Source organism: Ictidomys tridecemlineatus, chromosome 3 (assembly GCF_052094955.1).
Source record: "Ictidomys tridecemlineatus isolate mIctTri1 chromosome 3, mIctTri1.hap1, whole genome shotgun sequence".
NCBI lineage: Eukaryota > Metazoa > Chordata > Mammalia > Rodentia > Sciuridae > Ictidomys > Ictidomys tridecemlineatus.
This window is the reverse complement of record NC_135479.1, coordinates 59,846,043-59,859,597: the sequence shown is the minus strand read 5'-3', so window position 1 is coordinate 59,859,597 and position 13,555 is coordinate 59,846,043. Positions and strand designations below refer to the sequence as shown.

Genomic DNA, 13,555 nt, shown 5'->3' with positions numbered 1-13,555 from the left:
CTGATGTAGAAGGTCAGGACCCTGCCTTCTCCTCTGGAGTCTGTCCTCTACCCTGGGCCAGTATGTGCTTGTCACTGGGCCTTTGTTTTCCAAGAGTCCAACTAAATGTTAGAGTGTAACTAACACAGAGGACATTCTGGTAGCTGCTGCATAGCTCTCCAGGCTGGGTGGGGTTGGGCAGGGAGGTTCTTCAGGGTTCCATATTATTGTCTTCCCAGGATGGATGCAGTAGAACCCTGCTTGGTGCAGCTCGGCCTTGTGTTCATATGGTGTGTGCTGCCTGTGGCCTGTGCATGGAAACAGTGCCACAGAGCACTTGCCCAAGGCTTCATCATTTCTGAAGTGTGAGCCCCTCTTTGTCTTATGTCCACAGTGCCAGAATGTTTAATCAGCCTCTCTTAGCCTCATGAATGTGGAGGGAGGGTTGGCTCCCCAAAGCAAATGTGAGGTGCTCTATTAGAATGGGTTTGGATGGAAGCCAGGTAAAGGCACCAGATCCTCAGAAACATTCATGGCATCCCCAGCCCTGCCTCCTGATCAGTCAGGAATGTGTATTTCCCAGAGGAGGGAAGGGTCTGCTTTGAGTTCACACAGTGATTCAAGGAAAAGTTGGGGCCTGAGTTGGGATTAGAGTTATCCCCACACAAGAATTTCTACAACTCCCAGCATCGTAGGAGCACAGATGGTGCTAAATAATGACCTGGACTGCATCTATGCAGTCACCTCACTATCTTTCTGTCTCAGCCTCTCTGGACCTGGTTTCCAACCCTGAGTCTGTCCCTGGACCCAGATGTTGCATTTCAGAGGGTTGGAGGGGGAAAGGGAAGGACAGAGTGCCACACAGCTCTGTTGGCTTCACTCAATCTGTTCACCAAGTCCCCACATTTCTTCTGCTCACATCTGATCCGCTTGAGCTGTGGTCACTCTTGGCTTCAAAGAGGTGAGGAATGACAGCCTTTTAGTTTCATAAAGTTCTTGCCCTATAAACCATGTCTTTGTCCTGCAGCAATAGACAAAGTGAAAAGCATGTGTTTAAGAGCAGAAGCTTTCCTTCCTAAACCCCAAGATGAAGGGGAGGAGGTGGAGTTTTTCAGAGGTGCTGGGCACTGGTTTTTTGTTACCAAACCAGGCCTGTCATGCCTTCTCACAGTATGCCCTTCCTAGAGTCAAAGCATTTTGCAAATGAAAAATAACTTTTTTTTTTTTTTTTTTTTTTTTTTTTTTTACAAGGCAGCCAAGTATGAACATGGGAGTCTCAAATGTCAAATCTGCCTCCCTGAGGCTGGGCTTCAGGGTCATTTATGGGATGAAGGAGTAGGTGGTGGTGATTGGAGATGAAGCAGTCATGCAGTGTAGACTGCATGCACAGTCTACACTGATGGCTCTTCATGAGTCATATTTTTGGAACAGGGAGGTGTCAGCTTGAGGTGAGGGTGGAGTTTTTAGGCTTCTGACATCAAAGTCACTTGTTAGACACTTTCAGATCAAAATGAAGAGTCGGTGGTTTTGATAGATGTGGTCTTCACATCCCTGGAAAGTGACTTATTTATGGTCAAGACTCACACACCAGAGACTCTTAACACATTGCTCAGCAGGTGGACATCCCAAAGGAGTGATTTTTAAGTGAACCAAAAGCCAGTAACTCAAAGCATGTGAAACTGGAGGGTTTACTTGGGGTTTTCTTGGCGCCATGTCCACCATAGCCTCTCTTTTGTTGATGGTTCTTTATTCTCAGGGAGAGGGTCAAATTCTGGGCTCTATCCCAGGTCACTTGAGTGGGAAACCTGCCTTCAGTTCCTCGGAGCCTCTGTGTGGTCTTTCATCTGCTGTGTCCCAAACGGAGCTGGGAGAAAATCCCCTCCCTCCCTCATTTGGAGTGGAGAAGCGGAGGGTGGTGGAGGACTTCATGGACAGAGCATATTCCTAGACTTGCTCAAAATCAAATCTCTGTGATGAAGGAAGTAAAATGCTTTGACTCTAAGACACTCAGACCATGGTCAATATCACTAAGGAGGATATTGCACGCCGAATAAAACTGATCACGGTTCAACTTTCACGTGTAATACTGATTGTTTAAAAACTATTGATGGATAAATACTTTTAAAATATTTTATTATTCATTATTTGATCTAGGGCACTTAAAAAGCATAAATAATATTCCTAAGTAAATCTTTAAGGGTCAGAATCTATAATAAATATAATGTGGACAAGATATCAAGTTATTTACATCAAATACAACTGATAAAAATACTTTCATTAGGGTGGATCCAAGATGGTGGGCTTAGAGAGAGATTGCATTCTGTGTTGCTCCAGGACCTGGAATGCAAGAAGTGGGAATACTTGTTCTCTGCGAGTGACTAGAGACCCCCTAACAGCTGCTTCCTTGCAGGAATCATGACCCCCATGCTGTGCAGGTCTCCAGGCCTCAGAGTCAGTGCAGGACTCCTGGCCACTTGTCCATGCAGAATCTCTGGGTGCCTGAGTAAGGCCAATGACATTAGCACCCACGCAGGTCTCCTGGCCACCCACCCTGCACAAGAATATTGGTCTCTGCTCCCACTCAGGACACTGGGCCACAGCCCATGCACAGGAACTCCAGCCACCAAACGCATGTGGACCATCATCTACCAACATGGGACTCCCCTCCCGCCATACCCATGTGGACCACCATCTACCAACCGGGTCACCTCCATCTTGGGTCACTGCAACCACTGCCACAGTCAGAGGCTGGGTGTGGACACAGGGAATGATACTTCAATGGGAAAGAGTATTCCATTTGGGATGGTGTTAATGGTGGACCGATAGCTCTGAAAAGAGCTGTAGATGATGGCTGCACAATGCACTTAGTGACATAGAAACGAACACTTAGAAATGATGAAGACAATTTCATGTTATGTATATTTTAACACAATAAAAAAGCAGAAGATTAACTCGGTAGATGAGAATTGATGAGGGGGGGCTCCAGGGAAGACTGAATTGAAGGACAATCCCATGACTTTCCTGGTCACCTTCGGATGAGGAATGCTCTCCCAGGCTCTCACTGCAACACCTATTCCATATAATAATCAAAGCCCGGAGCTTGACTTCAAGTAGAGCCTTCATCTTTCCTGGCCTTTTATATTCCTTTTTCTCCCCACAGGTGCTAATTGGTCTCTGGTCCCTTCAGAGTCAGTGCAGAGCCAGAGAGGAAAAGGAAGAGTTCAGGAAAGGTCTTCACAATCAGCGCTGTCATCAGCAAGCCTCCTTTTCTTTGGGACTGAGGGGGCATCTTCAGAGACACCTGCACACCTGAGGATTTCTCATTTCCAGGTCTATCTTGGATTTATTAAGATAAAGATCATGTGTAAATTTCACCATCTCTCCATTTTATTGTATACAATTCAGTGGCATTTAGTATGCTTGTAAAACCATCACCACCAACTAGTTCAGAGGATGGTTCAGCCTCTGTCACAGAAGTATAAAGCTCTTCATCAGGAGGCACCAACAAGTCATACCGGACAGCCCAGAGTAGGTCCACCATTCTCCCCGGGAGTTTGCTCACTGGGGGAATGCTTCCCTGTATATTTCCATGATCAGAATACCTATAGCTCCCCTTTTTTTTTTGTTTTTTTTTAAGGCCTTTTGGATGAATAATATCTGTTTTCTTCTTAATGCTGTCAGGGGCAAAAAATAGGGCAGGCCCTGACAACAACAAGCGTAACATAACAATCTCAATAGCAGTAAACATCAACCTGTGAATAATTGTTTGACTCAGATGAAATTTGTAACCACGAAGTTAGTCAATCCAACAAGTCTAAACCTCCAACATCTTGTGGGACCTTATTAATGATATCTTTAAGGTAATCTAACTCCCTTGAAATAGAATTACTGTTATCACTTAAATTGAAGCAACACATATGATTAGACTCCTGACATCCTTTATGATATAATGATAACAGATAATCAATTGCAGCCCGATTGTCAAGAATGGCTTGACAATGTTGTTTTTGTTCTTCATTAAGCTTATTAATGGCCATGGAGGTATGACTAATACTTTTTACTATAGCACAGGCAAGGTTCATAGTGGTTTTATAAGCCCTGAGAGTTAATCCAGGGATATCCACTAAGAAGAATGTCAATGTCAAATTCTGCCTTAGAGAGAAGGTTCACACGGAATCATCACAGTTTTTATCAAGGGGAATAAACCTTTTAAGAATATGTTGTGCAGGATGGTGGCCTATTAAATTCTGTGGGGATGGTAAGAACACAGTTAGTCTGATAAGACACAATGGGTACGATGAGACATTTTTGGAGGGATATAATATCAATCTCAACCAAGCAAGTCCAGAAATTATAATAGATTCTAGAAATCCAGGAGTCTGACTGTACTGAATTTCCCACATCTGGAGTACAACAAAGGATCAACATTATTATTAAGACCAAAGCTTTTACAGAGTTTTGTGTGAGTTTAGCAATCAAAGTAGTGACTAAGTTTTCCAGAGTACATTTGAACCCCATTTGAGCCAACAGCTGTTGAGCTGAGGCTGTTAATGATTTTATATCCCTCCAAGTTACTGGAAGTCTAGTATCTTGGGATCCTCTTTTAATGTTTCTTCTCTTTCAAGGAGAGTGATCATTGTCCTCTTGTTTGGTGGGACCCTCCTCATCCAAGATTAAATGAAACTTGGGAATCAGGTTGTAAAGTCCCTGATGTCCATTCATAATTAATAGATCACATGCATTGAGCTGGAGTCCAAACGGGACCTGTTGTTGTAAGCATAGCAGTCTATCCTTTTCCCGATGTGACCAGGGGCATAGGTTCTTGTCATCCTGTGTCCAGTGAAACCCTATATTTTATCTAAATTTTCGGTAATGACGGTTTGGGAATAAAATGTCTGTTCAAAGCTGATGACCCATTGTGACTGTTAATTTTGTATTTCATATTGAGTGCCTTAACTGTAAATAAAACAATATTTAAAGCATTATTAATATGAGAGAGGCTAGATCCCCTTGTTTGTTTTTGTTTTAAAATGAAAGTTTTAAGAGTACCCTGCACTTGTTCAACCAAAGCTTGTCCAGTAGGATTATGAGGAATTTTATGACTTAAAATTATATCTCATTGATTACAAAATTGTGCAAAAGCACAAGATGTCTGTGCAGGGGTATTATCTGTTTTTCAATGAATAGGCTTGCCCATGGTGGCAAAACAAAGCAATTAATGCAAGCAGATACCTTTATAGACCTATGGGCATTAGCCCAAATGAACCCTGAATGGGTATCAATGGAAACATGCAGAAAGAAGTAAGGATGAAAAGGAGGGAAATGGCTAACATCCATTTGCCAAAGAGCATTGGAATGTAGGCCTCCTGGATTCACAGATTCACAGCACCCACGTAGGTCTCCTGGCCACCCACCTTGCACAAGAATATTGGTCTCTGCTCCCACTCAGGACACTGGGCCATAGCAGGGGCCTGAAAGGGTACACAGTGAGAATAGTTGTTGACTATAGCCCGAGCCTGTTGAGAAGAGATGAAAAACATTTTCATTAGTGACCAAGCATTTTGATGAAAAAAATCCATAGGATTCCACAGCATCTGAAAACAAAGGATAAAAGGATTTCATAGCTTCATCTGCATGAGTGTTACCCTCCGTCAAAAGTCCAGGAATCTTGGGGTGGCTGTGTATATAAGAGAGGGAGATAGGACTTGTAAGATGCTGTAAAAGAGTTTAAAGATGCTATAAAAGAGTTTATAAAAAGGGACAGTAAATTGGAAACCAAGTGAGGGCATAATACAGCTGTGAAATTATGAGGAACAAGTTTAGTTATATATTGAGAATCTGTAATAATATTTAGAGAAGTAGAAAATAATCTTAGTGTCAGGATAATGGCAGCTAACTCAGCTTGCTGTGGTGAAATTTGAGGTGGGTCTAATAGTTCATTTATCATTAATAAAAACAGATATTATTCCTCTTTGTTTACCTCCATCTGTATACACCATGGTTTCATCTACAAGAGGAACAGTAGAAATTAAGAAAAAAGGGACATGATTAAGGAACCTGATATAACAAAGAGAATTGGCCATCAGAAGGCATGTGAAAAACAACAGGTCCTAAAAAAATCTGTTAATGCAACTTGATAGTAGAGGAAGAACTGTAAGTATTGGAGATATAAAATTTTTTCTTTTTTTATAAGGTATAAAACACAAATGTCCGTGCCTATTAAGGAACCTTGCAAATCTTTTACCAGTTTCCACATATGGTTGAATATAAGTAATGATTTGTTGTGGATTGGAAGGAGCAGAACATGGTAGCCACAGGGATGTTTTGGACACTTGTTTATTTTTGTTTTCTTTGCCCCTACCCAGATGGCCTCCTGAGGCCATGCATAAAGCTATACCATAAAAGTATTTATTACCATGACATTAGTATTTGTGTGCGATAAGCATGTAATTGACTGCTCATTAAAGCAAAAAGTTAAACTTAGGTCTACTTTCAGTAGTTGACAAACGTGTCCCAGTAGTAGTAGTGTCAAGGCTTGAATTTGTACTTTCACTTAGAAGTTCTTGCTGGGGTTTGAACCTAGGGCCTTGTGAATGTGAAGAAAGCACTCCGCTAACTGACCTATGTCTCCATGAATTTTCAGGAGTCCTCACTTAAATGTTTTCAGTAGCAATCAAATCTATTCCAGTGCTCCCTCTAGTGGCATGAAAGGGTTTGTGGGATGAAGTTGACAGGGCTTTTTTTTTTTTTTTTTTTTTTGTACTGGAAATGCTTGTTTCATGGGATCCTGACCCCTCCAAGAGACAAATTCCCCCCCTTTTGTCCTGGCTCAGGGGGTTTTAAGGTGGTGGCAAGCAAGGCAGCTTTATGAGCTACCATTTTAACTAATGTTTTCCAATCATTAGGAACCAGGGCATAACCCATTTCCAACAATTCAATCATATTTAGGGTAAAATTACTATTCACACCACTTTCTAAAACAGTACGCTGTAACTCTTTAAAAACTGCACAAGGTAACTGCTCATGCTCCGGCTGACCAGTGAAATTCAACCCAATGCAACAGCCAGCAAACTATGAAACTCCCCTTCCTCCACAGCTTGTCCCAAACACTCAGTTAACTAGGATCCTGCTGGGGGCAGTATAGCTGCCACAGCCGTGCATGGGGACAAAGGCAGTAAATCCCTCATGGAAGCCATGCATCTGGGAGTGTCAGGAGCAGCTGCAGGCAGCAGCCCGTGCTGCTGAGGTGGCTGCAGCTGCTCTTTCAAAGGAACTGAAGGCCTGGGCACAGAAAGAGAAGAGCTGACAGACTGAGAAACTGAGCCTTTATCAAATACATCTCTACAAAGAAACCAAGCATGTAATACCAATATAGAAGCTCATGGCTCCTCATGAAGCATTTCACCCATCTTCTCCCAGTCTTTCAAAAATTTTGACCCACTTTCTGGATAAAAAGGACAGCAAGAGCTTATCACTGTCAGCAAGGCAGTAAGATTAGTGTCACTTACAGTATGTCCAGCCTTGAAAAGTAGGAAGGAAAGTTCAGCCGATGACACCATTGAACGTCAGATAGAGAATTAACCATAGCTTACTGATTAGGGATGGTACCAGCTGGTGAAAGACTCACATCTGGGGGCTGGGGATATAGCTCAGTTGGTAGAGTGCCTGCCTCATGTGCACAAGGTCCTGGGTTTGATCCCAGCACCACAAAAAATAAAGACTCATGTCTAACAAGCTCACTCTAGGGGTAAGCTTCCCCCTTCCCTGGTCCCTACCAGGGCTGATTTTGTTGTCCCAAACTGCCTGTGGACTGGGAGGCCCCATGGGGAGAGAACTTTTCTCATGCCCCAAAGTTGGGTGTCATTTGTCATGAATCTTCTTGTGTAGAAACCTGTAAAGAAGCGAACAGAAGAGAGAGAGGCACACATACAATACAGAGGAAAGAAGACAAAGTGGCTTCCCCTCCATGTGGTCACATTTATTATACCCCCAAATTACATGGCTCCCATTACCAATACTACTTAGTATTGCTTACTTAGTATTTCTTTAACCCCCAAGTGTTAGCTAACCAAGATAAGGTACAGGTTTGTAATACAAACACAGAGCCCCTTCTCCCCAAGGACATCACTATAGAAACTAGATAGCCTACCTATATAGTTATCTTAATAGCATCAGGGGGAAACTGCTAGGCATTCAAATTGTGGAAATCACAGCACCATTTACCCACCAGGGAAACTGTTGTATATTTAAATATATCTGTATATTTCCACGGTCAGAATACTGACAAGTCATTGCTTCTTTGGAGACACTGGCTAGAAGGAGAAAGAAAATGCCTATTAGAGCAGTTCCTGGTTCTGCACCTCTTTCTTGTTCCCTGGACCCGAGAAGTCTGGTGCATCAACTTGGGGCTCTTCCTCAACTTCCTCCCTCTGGTTGGTCTGCTTCTGATCTTTCATGTTTCTTCCTAGCTTAGCCCTTTACCTCTGCCAGGAATGAGGCTATTTTTAACCTGGTTAAGTTTGCTTCTCATTCTTAGGTCCAGCTCAGCGGTTTCAAAAGTATTAATGCCATTCCTGAATTTCCCAGACAAAATTGATGATCCTCTGCCTTGTTCAAGAAACAAGAATACAGCTGGTCTTGAAAACAACTTGGGCCTATTACTCAGTCCAGTCAGGAAAAACACCATGGACAACAGTGGGGTCATCTTAGCAAGGGGAAAAGACTTCTCTGATAGGATTTGAAATTGTGTTAACAAGTTTGGGGGAGAGTTCAAGGAAGAGGAGTTTTCTTGTGGAGTGCATGCTGTCAGGAAGCAGAGAATTCTTAGTGTGATCTTACATCTTGTCTAGAAGAGAGAGGACTGGAATAAGGTGAATGTGGAATAGAAGTAAAGCAGCAATGACTTACAGTTAGCCTGGTTAGAGGATGTTGGTGACTTCTTTGAATAAAATTATGTCCAGGTTTTAACCGTGTCAGACATTATTACAGAATAGTTTTTTTTTGTGGGGGGAGGGGGTACCAGGGATTGAACTCAGGGGCACTCCACCACTGAGCCACATCCCCAGCCCAATTATGTATTTTATTTAGAGACAGGGACTCACTGAGTTGCTTAGTGCCTCACTTTTGCTGAGGCTGGCTTTGAACTTGTGATGCCCCTGTTTCAGCCTTCTTAGCCACTGGGATTACAGGTGTGTACCACTGTGCCTGGCCAGAATAGAACTTTTTTTTTTTTGGTTGGTTTTGTTTTGTGTTTTAATTTTGTTTTTCCTGATCACTTGTGCTTTCACACTTGTTGGCTACTGATGCTCTGTGAAACTATTTATGTTTCACAGAGACAACCTGGGATACCTTCCTATCTCTGTTGGGAGCCGCCCTGGACAGGAGCTGTGAACACACCTTCAAGTCCTGAGTAAAGAGTTACTGGACTGGCATGGTGTTGCACCCTGTAGTGCCATTGGACTTGACCTCCACTCGGATAAGAGAGGTGCAGCTCTGGGAGTGGGCGTCACCCGATGGGGTTGAATGACAACTACCTGTTTGTCATAATCCTACCCTTTGCCCCCCCCTCCCTTCCTTTGTGATAGATACAAACAGAACTTGGAACCCAGTAACCAGGCACCTACATTCTAGCAACAGCCTCCTCCCAGCTCATTTGGTGAAATACTTTGAAAGCCAAAACATGTTTTCCTGCTTCCCCTGTGGGTTTTCCTACTTCCCCTGTGGAGGCCGACTTTTTAGGAGGCCACACCGCCAGAGCTCCCCCTATGGCTGTACAGCCCCTTCCCCAGATCCCAACCCCAGGATGGCCCGCAGACGAAACATTATGGTGAGAATGGGGTGCTGGTGGAGATCCTGCTCCCACCACCTCTGCCCTTGTGTGAACAGACAAGGCAGGCCCACACGCAACAATCGAGGGCCACTGAGGCAGAGACCATCCACCACCGTGAGTAACCCTGAAATGCCTTCCTCCTGAGTTTGGGGGGACAGGGAGCTGAGGCAGGATCAGCTACTGGGAGATTGTGAGGCAGATGGCTTGTCATGGTCATCCCCAGGACAGGGCTGGAGAGAGGATTGGGAGTGTCCAGGCCTCATTCTGGCCCTCAGTGCCATCTCCTGTCATCCTAGGGTAGAACTCTGGGACACAGGGTCTGTGTGAGATTTGGGGAGATCACCACTAGGGCAGAAACACCCTGAACAGAGGCTAGGCAGGACCAGGGGCTCCCTGCCAGCTTCCAGGCTCTCTGTTTACCTGCTCTCCACAGGATCTCATGGAGGACAGCAACAGGGGCTTCCAATCAAGAGCAGTGCTGGAAGGGCCAGGGCCAAGCACCAGTGGGAACGAGCTTGGCCTCAGGGTGAGTGTGAGAGCAGGGAGGCCTGCACAGACCAGGCCAAGAGAAGAACAGAAGACGACACTGAGCCCAGACACCACCCTGAACACATTCCTTGTGGGGCGGAAGGTGGAGGGGCAGAGTCCTGAACCATAAGGAATCTGAACACCAACTCCTCACCCATCCCCATCTTCTCTGCCAGCGTTGGCCTTGGCCACATGCAAGGTCACTGTCTCCATATTAGACACAACATCACAACAGCAACACTGACATTCTTACTTCTTTTCTCTGAAGATTTTGCATTCCACCCTTCAGCTGATTATAACTCCTAGACCCAGGTGTCTGGGTGGCAGTGGACTGCCTGTCCTTCCACACACTCTCCAAGTCTTACACATTAACAGGATTAGTAGGGGGACATTTAGCCAAAATATCCAGGGAACTTTTCTACATGGTCTATTTCTATGTCACTTGCTGTCTCAAGGAACACACCCCACAGTCTCAGAACAGGTGTTGGGGGCCCCAGCACTTTACCACCTTCCAGGTGGACTCACTTTCCACAGCCACTCAGCCTTTCCCAGCATTGGGACCTGACCTCATTCCCTCCTGAGCCACTTCGACAGCATCACAGAGAATGATGGGTGTCCTCACACAAAACTATCTGGGATGAGCCTGTTTTCTCACCTCCAGAAGGTGATGTGCTTGTGGGACTCAGGGGATAATGCTCCTAATGCACAGAGCTGCCACCTCTTGTCATATAACAAACTGGCCTGAAGCTGCTGAGGTAGCCAACTATTCCCTCAGCAATTCCACTTGAACTCTGCCAGCCATTGTGGTGCTGGGGCTCTCCTGTCCCCCTCTGGGACAAACCCCTTAGGGTTTTGCACTGAACACCATCCCCAGATACATCTGGTGGGTCACACTTCAGCCACTGACTTTCCTCCTCCATGTCCCATTCCAGAAGGGAGAGGTGGCTACAGAGGTAGATGATAGCAGCATGTTATATATGTTCCAGGCACAGTCCCCAGAGAGCTTGGAGGACACCCTAGAGCCAGACTGCCTAGATGAGGACTCCTCTTTCACATCCAGCACATCCAGTTCCTCCACCAAAGAGGAGACGGACGTAATGTGGAGAAGGTAAGCCCTGTGCAGGGTGACAGGGTCATATACAGCTGTGAGTCCTGGAACTGGCCCTGCACCTTTCTGAGCCCAGCCTGCTCCTTTGAACAGTGGGGTGACAAGAGTATCAACCTCATGGTTAGAAAGGCCAGGGCTCTCAGGCTTCTGTTCCCCACCCCCCATTCCTCTAGGGTGATGTCCTCACTCATTGGAATACAGCGGCTTCATAATCCTGCTCGGAACATCCATTGCCATGTCTATGTGACAGACCATGACTTGGAATATGAAGACCACCACATCCAGGGCTTTATTGAAAACCCAGAGCCCATGGAGGGAAAGGCCAAATGTGAGAAGGTCTGGGTGGTGGCTGTGAGCATATGGGGATGGGACGGGGCTGGACATGCAGAGCACATCTTCCAGAAACAGAGACGGGGCAGAAACAATGAGAAGCACAGCTGTCATTCTCTGCATGCATTCTGGGGACACTCTCAAGGACTGGGTTTGTGTGTGGATCTCTGAGGAAGGCAGTGGAAAGCATTTTGTCCCTGGAGGGAACATGGATAGTTGGCAACTTTTACTCTGCTTGCACATGCAGGGCCACTTCTGGTGACTGAGGAGACAACTGGCCAATTTCCACCATCTGGGAGAGCACTACAGCTGGAAACGCCTGAAATGTCATCTCCAGGCCAGCAGCTCCTGGTGACCCCTCCGCCAGCAAAACCCACTGAGCTCCCCCCTATACCTATTCCCACACCAGAGGTGCTCTTGCGCTCTCCTGGCATTTATTTTTTAATTATTTTTATTGTATGTATTTACTTATATTTTTATTAATATTAGCTTTTTCAAATTAAATATTTATTTGTTAAAGATTCAGTTTATTGGCATGAAGTACATTCTCAGAACACTGTACCTATCTCCACTATGTAGTTCCAGAACATTTTCCTGAATCTGGTACCCAAAACCACTCCCATCTCCCCTCCAGCAACCCTTCATCATTCTAGCCCTGGGATATGCCTAGTCTGCATTTTTCAAATCAGTGCAGTCTCATTTCTCTTTGGTCACATAATGTTGGAAGGGACTGATGAAGTTTATTTAGCAGGGTAAATGACATACAGGTCTATGTTTATTGGCTTTTTAAATTTTCTGTTGCTGGGTGTTGAACCCAGGGGTACTCTCTACCACTGAGCTATATCCCTGGTCCTTTTTAATTTCTTATGTCATGTCTTTTGGTCATAGCAAGGAAAAGCCTAAAATGCACCAGTTCCCTCTTATCAAAGATTTTGCTTTTCCATGAGCATACAATATATTAAAATATAATCTACCATCATGTATATCTAAGATCAAATAAAATAAAGTGATTTCACTTTCTATTCTTTCACTTATCCATGAATTACCTATGTAATTCAAGATTGTAGAAATAAACAATGTATACTTTTAAAATTACTCACCATTCTGAATAGAATATGATGAAATCAGGCAATATCACTCTCTGTCCTAACCATAAAGTGAATCATACCTTTGTCCAATGGATTCATGCTCTATAGGCTACCCACCCATCAGTACCTTGACAACCATTAGGCCATGAGATAAACTGGAGGGAATTGCACTGTTTCATGCATCCACTGAGGATGTTGGAACAGATCCTCCAGCATAAGGGGTAACTGTGTTCCTAAAATTAACAATGACCTCTTCATACTTTAATTAGTATTTGAAGTCTTTCTTTTGGAACCAAAATAATATTGGAACATGACTTTCTTAAAGAAAATTTCTTTTTCATAGGTTTCTCTGATACCTCTCAGCTGTGGAGACACAGGGTTATCTCATTTCTACTTTTCCACATAAATCACTTCTTCTGCTGGGTACCAGGACACTGTCTGCCTTTTGCCCCATTCCCAACTCTGTGGAAAAGGGCATTCACTCACATCTCTCCCTCTTCCTGATGAGCTGCATACCACACTAGAATGTCTCCTTCAGTTCACTGTCCATGACCCCAGAAGATGGTTCCAGCATTGGTTCTGACTTTCATCCTAGGCATAATTTGATTGAGACTCTTCACACCTGTGTTCATGAGAGGACAGCAGAAAGATAATTGGACAGAGTTTGTGTGTTCATTCTCAGATCTCTGCTCT

The 13,555-nt window shown here is 44.4% G+C and overlaps 1 protein-coding gene across 1 annotated transcript in view; it reads left to right on the top strand.

Moving 5' to 3' along the window:
* The window catches only part of LOC144375652 (uncharacterized), a 98,178-nt gene extending 93,152 nt beyond the window's left edge, over positions 1 to 5,026 (top strand). The window contains exon 4 of the mRNA XM_078041101.1: positions 3,140 to 5,026. Within this exon, the coding sequence (XP_077897227.1) occupies positions 3,140 to 3,146 (7 nt within the window). The 3' untranslated portion in view covers positions 3,147 to 5,026. The remainder of the gene's footprint in view (positions 1 to 3,139) is intronic.
* Positions 5,027 to 13,555: the final 8,529 nt, after the last annotated feature.